Source organism: Sebastes fasciatus, chromosome 23 (genome assembly GCF_043250625.1).
Source record: "Sebastes fasciatus isolate fSebFas1 chromosome 23, fSebFas1.pri, whole genome shotgun sequence".
Classification (NCBI taxonomy): domain Eukaryota; kingdom Metazoa; phylum Chordata; class Actinopteri; order Perciformes; family Sebastidae; genus Sebastes; species Sebastes fasciatus.
The window spans coordinates 7,714,570-7,727,026 of record NC_133817.1 but is presented as its reverse complement, the minus strand read 5'-3'; the positions used below and the strand labels follow the sequence as shown (position 1 = coordinate 7,727,026).

At 41.5% G+C, this 12,457-nt stretch overlaps 1 protein-coding gene across 1 annotated transcript in view; it reads right to left on the bottom strand.

The window, feature by feature from the left end:
* The window catches only part of LOC141762066 (thyrotropin-releasing hormone-degrading ectoenzyme-like), a 151,559-nt gene that overhangs the window by 111,023 nt on the left and 28,079 nt on the right, over positions 1 to 12,457 (bottom strand). Inside the window, exon 4 of the mRNA XM_074625906.1 lies at positions 95 to 221. Within this exon, the coding sequence (XP_074482007.1) occupies positions 95 to 221 (127 nt within the window). The remainder of the gene's footprint in view (positions 1 to 94; positions 222 to 12,457) is intronic.

Genomic DNA, 12,457 nt, shown 5'->3' with positions numbered 1-12,457 from the left:
CCTAATGTGGATCAGCCGGGGGGATAGAGAGCTGACAGGAAGTCAGACATCAGAGAGCGTCAAAAGAAGAATAAGAAGACGTCAGCGGCCTTACCTAACTTGGGCAGTGAGTACTGGACTTTAAAGTAGTCCTGGTAAAATCCCAGAAGCCTCTTGGTGATGTGCAGAGCGTAGTCGCCGGCTCCGCTGGAGATGGCATCTGGCCGGGCGTACAGACGGATCTAAAAACAAAAAGAGAGAAATGGAATCAGGCCAATTATAAGAGAGATGGATGTAAAAACAGATGCAGAGACAGGAAATGGAATTAGTGTCTCAACTCGGCTCTGCAGAGAACGAAATGGAATTAAGCCAAGTTTTTATACTGAGAGGGAAATTAAATTTGGCAGAGTTTACAATCAAATCTACACGGAGACAAACAGAACCGAGTATATTAAACTCTGCAGAGGAAATAATACAATCAGGTTGAGTTTAAGTTCAAATCTGCAGAGAGACGGAAATTAAATTCTAGGTTTTTTGTTTTTTTTTGTCCAACAGAGTCAAAAGGAATGGAACCAGGCCAGACTGAGGCAGGTCAGGCCTACGGAGAGGATAAGTGGATCAGGCCGAGCTCGTGTTCAGAGCTCTGCACACAGAATAATGGAGTCAGGTTGAGTTTTGGTTCAAATGAAAAACAGATTTATAGCTGCGAGCAGAGAACATCGACTTCTGGACACACAGCTGGAAAAATAAAAGGACGATAAAGTTTTGCTATTGGTGGAATCCAATATCTCTCACAGTCAGTCAGATAAATGTTGGCAACCTTTCTTTCAACGTTTCTTTTACATTCATGTATTTATTCATTTTGTCAGCGTGACATCGTACAAACAGATGATAAATTACACAGATAAAGGTGTAACGAAATATACAGACATTAACAAGATGTAGGAGTATTGTAAGTGCTTGTGTGCATGTATGAAGTGTGTCGTGTAAGTGTGTCATATATTCATATATGAATAACTGTAACCAGAGGAATGTGCAGGTATGTGTGAGAAGGAGAAAATTTAATTAAAATAAATAAATAAATGGATAAATAAAATGGTAAAAAATAATAATGTTGATGAGTAAGTTCAATAAATAAATATAAATAATATTAATAAAAGTTAATATAAATAAATGGTTATATGATTATGTTGATAAGTTCAACAACTACATGAATAAATAAATATAATGAAAAATATAAAATAAATAATAGTAATCAAAACAATAAATATAAATAAATAAAAGTTAATAATAAAAATAATAATAATAATATTGATAAGAAAGTTCAATAAATTAAATAAATAAATTAAACTGAACAAATAAATAATATGGTAATAATAATGTTGATGAATTCAATAAATAAATAAATGATTAAATTAATGAAAATTTAAAATAAATAATAGTAATGAAAAAATAGATATAAATAAACAAATGGTAGTAATAATAATAATAATAATAAAAAAGTTCAATAAATAAAATGCATAAATTCAATTAAATAAATAAAGTAAAAAATAAGTAAAATAATCATTAATTATTTTTTATTAATATTTTAAAAATAACTTTTTTTAAATCATATTTGCTCCATTTCTACCCACTGCTGCTTTAATTGCTTCAAGTTCAGTTCGTACTGCCACAGTTTTCTTCATAGTTTACACTTAATAGTTAATTTTCTCCTCATTGTTGTGTGTTAACCTCATGCGCATGCATCGGCAAACAGATAAATAATGACACACAGCTTTTGTTTCATACATCATAGTTTGTTTCTGTACGATCCCACTTTAGTTAAGTTTTTAAGTTGTTGTAATTTCTATTTCTTTGAGTTACCAGTGCTGCTGAAGCTGCTGCTGCAGGAATGTCTTGGCAGGCCGGAGCAAAAGATGCCACTCCTAAAGCAGAGCTCTTATATACAGGAAGTGGCCAATCAGGATGTACCAAGTACCGCCACATCATGGAGAGGTTGGGATTTATAGTTTGGAGATTTTGTTTATTTCTTTAGAGTTTGTTAGTCTTTGTGTCCCCCCTTTGTTTAACAACAGATTGTTTGTTTCATTTTTGGTTGAATAAAAAAAAACTTTACTTTTACTTTCTTGTTTATTGCAAATCCCCATTTGTTATGTTGAAATATCACAAGTTATTGACAAAAATGACAAAAAAAATGCTTGATTTCAACAGTGAATTAACCTTAAACGTATTACAGTACATACAGTACAGTACATCTGTGTGCCACACTTGACCTCATCTGCCAAATCAATAATCAATACCGCCACGGTCACATGACGTCAGTGACCTCGCCGGTGACCTCATTGAAAGGCCGACATGCTAACAGTGTGTGTGAGCTCCAGTCTGCTGGAGGGATGTCCAGAACCTACAGTACTCTATCAGCTGTTCGAGGTCAGGATGTGTATTTAATAATGTAACACTGGGTATCTAACGGTTGGTGTATTACAACTCATTTAAGGTTGTGAGTAAAATAGCCACAGAACTCTTAACAGCTGTAATATCACTTCGGGTGATCCTTCGCGTCCAAAAACGCCCATGTGGACACATACCAATAGAGCCATGTCACGTCTAAAACGTCCAACAAAAATGAAAGTAACATGAACCGTGAAACAACATCAAACTGTTGGCTGTAAACATTGTATAGACGCTGTGTTTGTAGAGAACAGGCTGAGGGAAGGAAACCTCCTGCTGACAGATTCTCACTGTTTACCTGCAGAAAACACACAGAAACGTTTCATGTCTGGCTGAACTGAAACCTTTTGCAACCTCGATGAAAATAAAAGTGAAAACCAAAACTTTGTGATCGATATTTTTAACTGCCTTTGATACCAACTCCTGCGGTATCAATCTGCCCGTCTCTCTCCGTCAACATCGTTTCACTCCAGCGACTCCCGACTGATTCTTTAAACTGAGGAGATTCTCCCAGGCTGACAGACAGAGAGACAGACAGACAGACATCTGCTCCGTCTTAGTCGATTTTCTTAAATAAAAAAAACAGTTTCTGGGCTTAAAGCAATTTGGCAAGTTTGCAAGAGAAAATGAGCTGCTGTCTGGTCCAATACAGATCCAGAGTCTGTGTTCAGCTGTATTTTCATATGGCAACTCAAGAGCATCTGCTCATTATGCTCCAAGTACGGAAGCATTAACCCTCTGAGACCCACAAGATTGCGGTCGATCCCGACCGACTTTACTGCCAGAGAGAAGATCCTGGTATCATATGAAACTAGAAAACCTAATGAATCTATTGGTACCAACCATGTCATAGTAGGTTGTCAAGAAAAACGCTTAATAACTCTCCAAAGTTAGGCTAAATTTTAGTGAGGAAAACTGTCATGCTATTTTCAAAAGGGGTCCCTTGACCTCTGACCTCCAGATATGTGAATGAAAATGGGTTCTATGTGTACCCACGAGTCTCCCCTTTACAGACACGCCCACTTTATGATAATCACATGCAGTTTGGGACAAAAAAACATGCCGTGTTTGAATATTTCTGCATACTGTAGTCCAACTGTATTCATGTGTGATGAATAGTAGCCATCTCATTGTAGGGAAATGTATAAAATGACCTGTGGTGACCTCTAGGATAATCACAGCCTCATGAAACTTTACAGCAACAAACTAGAGACCTAGAGCATTCAGAGGATGGATGGCTTTCCTAGCTAGATTGACAATAAGGGGGTTTCTGAGCAGTTTACACAACAGAAGTGCTCGCCATCCAATCGCCGAACAATGCAATTCTTGCAGAAATCTCCAAAATGTAAAAAAAATTTGAAACCAAATCACAGCATGGCTTTTTCTATGGTGTTCCTCAAGATCTTGGTGTCTTAAAGCGGTATTTTGGAGGGATTATTGATCATTTTTATCAATTTTCCAGTGTTAAAAAATGGTTAAATTAAGCACCAAATCTGTGTAACAAATGGTATCAACACAAAAATTGCTGCAGCAATTTATGAGACAATAGAACATGGGAATGACAATCACATACTTCTATCAGACCACAACAACTTGACACACAGTGCTGAGCCGCATCTCAAATTAATCTTTAGGTTCCCAGCTTTCAGATGATGTACACCTCTTCTATGTGACATCTACTGTTGACCTGCTATCTCCCCCTAAAGACCCCCTGTACCCCCCTAAAAAAGACTAAAACTGGTCTACTGTGGGTCTCAGTGGGTTAAACATGAGGATGATTGTAGGGTGATGCAAGAGGATGGTCACCAAAATCATCTGTATACATTCACTGAGAAGGGAAAATAAACACTGTCCGCCTACAATCTGCATCAACACATTGTTTTTATGTAAGAGGGATTTATGGAGCATTTAGAGGTCACAGTGGTTCCGCTGCAGCTGATGTACACCTCCTTCAAAATCTGACTGCACGTTGAAGACAACAATTGATTGATAGGTCAATTTTGTCTGCATGTGTTTATACGTTTCTGGCGCCGACAACATTAAGCAAGCTGCGGAAGGACTCGGTAATCATTTAATAATCCCAGCTGTCAATCACAGTGAATGAAAGGATGTGAACACGGCGATTACACAGCAGTAGTTCAGTAATGAGACGAGGCCAAGCAGAAGTTACCTGGATGTAACCCCGCGTCTATAATAACCCATTCTCCAGATTCAATCCCGACTAATAGGCTGAGTGTCCATATGCTGTTGTTTTTCTGAGCGCCGGCGTCTTTTCTCAATTGTTTTCCAATAAGGAGTGTATGCAGCCGCCTAGAGAAAAAGCGCTGCTCCCAGCATCTATTTTCATAGCATTTCGAATTTTTTGTACAAACTATTCAGAACTTTTCAGATAGACGCTGGTGTTGTCACTATAAAGGAGGCGTTGAACCTCAGCATATATAGAGGTCTGTAGTGTACTGGGATCTCCACCAGGTCAATAAAAAGACCACAAAAAGATATCTTGTTGGTTTCTTATACTGTGCTTCGATAAAAAATATATAATATATTATATATGGTAACATTTAAAGTGACTGTTTGTAACTTCTTACAGGTATAAATCACCCGGGCCGGTGTCCCATGCGTGCTCGCGTGTGGCTACGCTGTTCAGACTCAGATTCTAACACAAACTACACGGAAGCACCAAAACCACAAAGTGAAGCCCGTCTGTTAAACAGTGTTGGCCGCGGTCGGAGGACGCGGAGGAGACCGTAGCTTTGGTCTCCAGGGCCGGAGTCTCTGCTCCTCTGCTCCTCTGCCTGCCTGCTTGCCTTCCCTCAGCTCGCTCCACCTCACGTTTATGCGCGCACACTCCACACTACAGAGGAGTTAGTTTAGCTCTGAGAATATCTACTAAATGTACAGTGGACGTTTGTGCAGAAATAACTGTTTTTTTAGCGATGCTCGTTCATGTCTATTTAGAGCGAGCAAGCGCGAGCCCGACGCTGACTTTCGTTGACTTAACAGCCACAGGTGTGGCCGTTAACAAGCATTTCTGAATCTTACAAACATTCCCTTTAAATCCCTACATCTCGGTTTATGGCTGTAGCCATCTGGGTTTTTGGAATGGAACCAGCAGCGTTGAGGTTATGTGGCCTTCTCTGTAACCACTCGGCTACAAATAGATTTTATCTGATGAGCTAATCAAATGTTTTTTTTCTTCTTTAAAACCGTAATATCAGAAACACATTTGTAGGAAACCCACATCTGTCAGTATAACAGTGTAACTTAAGTATTAATACTTAAGGTAACTGAGTAAAGTACCTAACAATTGTTCTGGTAATGTAAATGGTTTAATAACTGAACCCTCCCTTTAATACAGTGAGCTGTGTTTGGATCAGCTGGAATAATTCTCTCCTCTCTGTTTGTCTGATGGACGCAGTAGTTAGTCAGTCTAATCCATTAAATACACACAATCACAGACCGCTGACGGCTGGCGGTGATGTCACCGATCAATACGCATGCATCAGCCGCAGTGAATGAAAAAATAAATCTGCCTGGACGCAGCTACGACTGTGTGTGTGTGTGTGTGTGATGTTTTTACTGTCAGAGAGAGAAACCATCTCACTGTCAGCTGAAGGACGACACAGACGGGCTATCAAACACACCACACACTCACAAATACACACACAGATAAAACCACACTCACGACTCCTATCATTTCTCTCACACACACACACACCATGATATAATGCTGCTGTATCACTGCTGTCATTTCACACACAAACACACACACACAGAGAGGTAAACATTAGTGTCCCAGTAATGTCACTCTGCTATCTCTCTCTCAGTTTCACTTCCACTCTAATAAATTCTGTTTTCACTCAGCTGTAACAACACGCTGGCCTCTGTACAGTCACAACACACTGTAAATCATCCTCTGTGTGTATCAAGTCATATAACAGCTACGGCTTAGTGTGGCTGCGTTCGCACTGAACATAAAGAAGACTTTACAGAAGATGCGATTACGCACAAAGTCAACAGAAAGTTATCAATCCTTGGATCTCTGTGTGGTTTGTTCAGCAGCTCTTAGGATGGTTGTTAGTTGGTTTGTCGGTTCCAGACTGAAATATGTCAACAACTATAATATGGATGACTGTGAAATTTTGTGCAGCTATTTAGGGTTTCAAAAGGACGAAAAGGCGTCACTTTTTTTCGGAATGGGGTTGAATTTTCTGAGCTTTCACATCATGAATAAAGGAACCAATCATGTTGAGTTGCATCGATATTTATGAAACAACAACATGAAGGCTCCTTAGTCCGAACCAAAACGGAAAACTTTATCACAGAGGCAGCGCAGACTACATCCACTCCTTCTGTTCTTATCTTTCACAATAAAAGCCCTAGATATATAATATTCAGAGGCGAGCATTTCACATTTTCATCTTGTTTATTCGGTGTGTAAAAGCCTTTAGGCTGCACTCACACCAAACCGGGCGTTGTGGCGACTAGCGCAGGGTTGTGCTGCGGTGTGGTAGTGTAGTTAAATGGCCCATCTGTGTGACGCCATACAGCTAGGAGGCCGGGTCCTACAGGTGATGGTCTGACGGCATCGAAAACTAGAATTACCGCCTCGTGGTTGTATGCCTACGCCAACCAGTCAAGATGCAGTTGACATCCATGTCTGTCCACTTCATCATTTTATCCTGTTATTGTGTGAAATTGTTTTAATTAGCATATGAATTCTTCAGTTATGGTCAAAAACGTGTATTGTAAGGTCACAGTGACCTTTGACCACCAAAAAACCAAGTGTGTGTCTGTGCAAAATTTGAAGAAATTCCCTCCAGGCGCTCCTGAGACATCACGTTCACGAGAATGGTACGAACGGACGGACAACCCGTAAACATAACGCCTCTGGCCACGGCTGTCGCTTTACTTTCGATAACTAACCAGGATATGAGGCCTATCAAAACCACGGGTTTTAACTTGGTGCACACGACCAAATTGAGTGGCTACATGTGAAACATAACGATACTCCCCATTGTGTTTTGGTCATTCATGCTGCTCGTCTTCCCGTGGGCGTCTTCCATTCATGTCGTCGGGTTGCATTTCTCCAAAAAGTTGATTCTGTTTCAACTTTTGGCTGCAGGGCCGCTCCGTTGTTTTTGAGCATCCCCTGCTGTCTCCACCGCCACAGCCCAAATGCACTACTTTCAATGTCTGATTTGGAAATGAACGCAGCCTTAGTTTTGTTTATTAGCAAAGAGTGATGTGGGGCTTCTAATTTTAATCTGGCACCTACAGTCCCTTTTTAGCGGTGAAATTGACAAACACCACCAGCTGTGGATGAGATGAGCTGTGAGTAATTAAAGTGAGTTCTGTAAGAATGAAAATAAACATTTGGCAGATGTCTATTTAATATGCTCCCTGCACGTCTGAGGGAAACATCACCGCTGTACGGCCACTAATCTAGCCTCTATCGTCACATCAATTACAGGACAAGTTATCATATCAATATAAATATTTTGAACTAAATCAATCTGAACTAGGACCTGCAGTATTTGGAGGAAGTAGCTATCAAATACCAAACCTCTTTTACTTTTATTGATACGCACACTATTACAAATACTGATGCTTCTAATATTAATAAATTCACCTACTACTACCACAAATGCTAAAACTATGTTAATATTTTTTCTATACCCTGCCCCTCCTCGTCTTCCTCCTCCTCCTCCTCTCCTCTCAGGTTCTCCCAGCAGGACTGATTTTTCAATAAAAATTCAAACTTTTAAAGCCGGTCTCTTCTTCCTCACATTCTCCTCCCTCCACCAGAACTCATCTCGGAGCGCGGCAGCCAGCAGAGTGAATATCTGCTCAGAAAGTGGAGGCTTTATTGAAATCGTACCGTCTTTCGGCGGACTGGCAGCGAGCTGCTGAATTGAGTATCATCTCCCGAGGATTCCTGAGACGCCTCCAGTCATGTTCTCCCAGGTGAGGAGAAACCGGGATGCATTACAATGGGGGAGCGGGTCGCTGTGACGTTCCCACTTCAAAGTATACTCATATATGCATTCAAAATCTCTCCCAGGACTGAAATGTGCTGCTTCAACCGAGCTGAAAGCGTCGCACGGTGGCTCAGCGGTTCGTAGCGTCGCCTCACAGGAAGGAGGTCCCGCGTTTAAACCCGATCTGTCGAGTTCCCGTGGTCTGTCCGTCTCAGCGTGCGTCTAAAAACATGTAAGTCAGCTGAAGGGGAAACTTTAAATTGCCCCGAGGTGTGAAAGTGAGTGTGAAAGCTCGTCGGTCATGTTTCCTCGCTCTGTGACAGACTGTGGCGGCCTGCTCAGGGTGCCTCTCACCCAGTGCATGCTGGGATTAGCTTCAACTCCGCGTGGCCCTGCTAAGCAGTTTAGAAGATACATAGATGGATGTAAGCTGAATGAGGTGGTGGAGACATCGAGACATGAGGAAGACTCCGGTCCTGTTACTCGCTGCCTTCAGGATGCTGTCATCAATCACAGGAATTCATTTTTGTCCAATCTTTCCACGCAGTCTCACGGCAGCTCATGAAATAGTCACGAAATTTAATCTATTTGATCCATCTACATAGACATGAATTTTCTTTTTTTTCTCGACGCTCAGCACGACTTTCAACAACTTTTTTTTGTGCGTTTTCCTACATAATGTCCAGCAACATGTGACGCACGTGTCAATTTCCATGCCAGTCTTTTAAAAAAAAAAAACGACTTAGTTAGGTTTAGGAAAAGATCGCAGTTTGAGTTAAAATAACTACAAAAGTGGTGTGACTTAAGAATGGAAGTTACGCGACAAATGATTCAACATTGACTTCTGGCTTCACACGGGGCACCAACAGCGGTCTCCTGGACGAATGTCCGATGTTTTTGATTTTTTTTGGTTGGAAGTTTATTTTGAAAAGAGACTGTATGCATATAACGAGCGGAAACTGACACGCCGTCCCTGACACGTCCAAAACTAACACTACTAGAGGGTTACCTAGAGCGTCATAGGTTGAAGCGTAAAGCCACTGACGAAGCTTCGGTATTTGACGAGTGAGAATGTGTTAGCTCACAATGCTAACATGCTGATGTTTCGCAGGTAAAGATCATTAGTTTTGCAGGTATTTGGTCACAAGCTAAAGTGTTGGACAAATGGAAAATTTGACCTGATGATGGCACTAGATGAAAAACTACAGAGATCAACAAAGTTATTGCAATTCATCCTGAGGGGAACATGAATGTTTGTGCCAAATTTAATGCCAATCCATCCAGTTGTTATTGACATATTTCAATCAAAACAAGAAATGACTCTTGCCTAACGGATCACCAAAGTGAGTAGGATTCATCCTCTGGGGATCATGAACGTGTGCACCAAACGTCATGTCAATCCATCCAGTAGTTACTGAGATATTTTAGTCTGGACCAAAGTTATTTCCATCCCTACAGATCCACTGCTGAGGGTGGGAAATTAAATCATCGGTATGGCAATCAGTGTAACAACAGAGTCTCCTTTTAACAGTTCTACCATTGGATTCTACTTTATTCATTAGACTCCTGTTAATAAAACACTTTCTTCAGTGTGAAATCCTTTGGAGGAGGTGACGGGATTATTCCCCCTGAACTGCTGGAGAGCTGTTAATGTGAAACAGATTAACAGCAAAACAGCAGCAGCAGCACATTATCACAGCGAACTGGAGCAGATCAGAAAAACAAGACCCAAACACCATCAAACATACAGTAGTTCTCTTTAGAGAAGAACATTAGAAAGAAAGGCCCCGTCTCTAGTAGCAGCCAGTCTCTAATTATTTGCAATTAAGGGAAATAAATCCCTTGGCCACTGTCAGAAAGCACTCAGTCCAAATGTACGTTAAAAGAGCACACCACTAGGACCCTCCATCATAACGTCACCGCAATCGTAGAGCAACAACCATCCACAGGGTCTCTCTGCCATGTAATACATGCTCTCTGTGTCCATATAACACCATGAACAGCCACTCAATGTCCCACACTCTAGCACTGCAAGCTACATGGCACACATGCCTCGGCAAACTTCTCTTTATTTAACAGATAGATGCTTGAAAATAATTAAAAGCAAAGCCCCGAAATGTAAAACCATCAACATGATTACACTTGTAAGAGACCCGCGGGGCCGGGCGCAACCCCGACTGACTTTACTGTCTTTCAGAGGCTCTAGCAGGTTCAGCTACAGAAGCGAAAGATATCATAGTAAACTACAAAACCTAGAGAATCCATTGGTACAAACCATGTCATACTAGCTTCAAAATAAGAGTCTCAGCAACAACACTACAGGTGTAAATGACAGCAGCAGGAAGGAGCAGCCAGTCCAGGTATGATTTTAAGAGGTCTGGTCAGGTACACATCGTCTCAATCTTCCTTTGATTCTCTCCAGGAAACAACTAAATTAGTCCAATCAGTCAACTCGAGGAAATCAAGAGCAGAAGGTGACGTTTTCTCCTCAGAGTTGATTCAAACTTTTGGTAATCAGGGCACGAAAAGGTGAAATAAACGCACAAACACGAAATAATACAATCTCTTCTTCCTTTTCTCAGTTAATTTAAACGTCTCTTCCTCCTTTACCTACTCCCCCTCCTCCTCCTCTCCTCTTGTTATCTCTCCACTCGTCCGTGACATTTCTCGCTGCGTTCTGTCGCTCCGTCTGTCGCCCTTGGATGATGGATGGGGTGATGGACGCTCGGTTGCCACGGTAATTTGATGGATGGTTTAGCAACTGATACGAGCGCCGAGAGAGCGAACGCAGTAGCACACTCTCTCTCCTCCCAGCCAGCGTTTATATGTGGGTCCTTGACTTTGAGATCAACAGACCTCAGACGGTCGCCGCCGCTCCCTCCCATAACAAACAGCGCTGACCCGTGACTGCGGCGCCACACATCTGTCCAATCGAATCATCACTTTTGCTGACGACAGCACGGTGATGAAGAGAGACAGACCAAGGGCCGGGGCGAGGATAACAGTCTCTCCGTCAATGTCAACAAGACAAAAGAGATGATTGTTGACTTCAGGAGGAGCGGAGCGTGAACGGAGAGAGACAGCGGAGAGGCACCTCGTCCATAAAGACACAAAGTCCACCGACAAACCTGGTTATTCAGCTACCTCTATACACCGGTCTAACTTTACCCAGTTTGCTAATTGTCTGTTGTTTGTGCGCGTGTACAGAAGCCTCATTCATCAAACTGTGAGCAATCAAAACATCTGTGAGTTATAACGGCCTGTACGCACAAGAAAATTGGTATTAATCACATGTATGTATGCACAACATAAAGCCAGCTGTGTGCTATTAACAATAACACATCCCACTCACTCATTTACATAAAGAGACCCTTCTTTCTGTTGTTTTTGTTGTTATTGTTGTTGGGCTCCTGTAATAAATCAAGTTAATTCTGTCAGGATATTAATCCTGTGCCAAGCTATAAACAAATGGTTCAACAACAAAAATTACAAAGCGGATTGTCATTTTGCAAACATATGTATTGTGTATCTTACTGCTGTATGTTGCACTCAGTCTCAGCTCCTTTTCTATGTATTACAAAACTACTGATACGGGGTCGAAGGCTGGGTGGAACGTGTTCATGTTTTTGGTGAACGGTGAATTGAACGTTTGCAACTAATGAACTTTCAGGTTAACGAAGCTCACACGTTGGGTTTTAAGGCACCTGGCATGCCAGCATCACTAGTGCAATCAAAGGAGCGGAGACATCAGTCACCGTCTATTCCATTCCCGCCTCCAAAGTCTCAGAAGTCAACTTGAGGAGTGAAAGTTGAGCAGTTGCGAACGAGTAGGGAGGGTCGAGCCCGCGGGCTCGTTACAGCGCTGTGTTTGTGGGACCACATTTGTACACACAGAGCAGAAATACACCCTCGCGACGGTACTTTTTTGGGTTGTGAATACTGTTCTTTGCGCTCGTATCGCGTTCACGCGCATGGTTTTTAGGTGCACCGGTTTTGAAACTAATTAAACGCCATAGCATCTGACCAGTTTTTAAAAAATGACCATG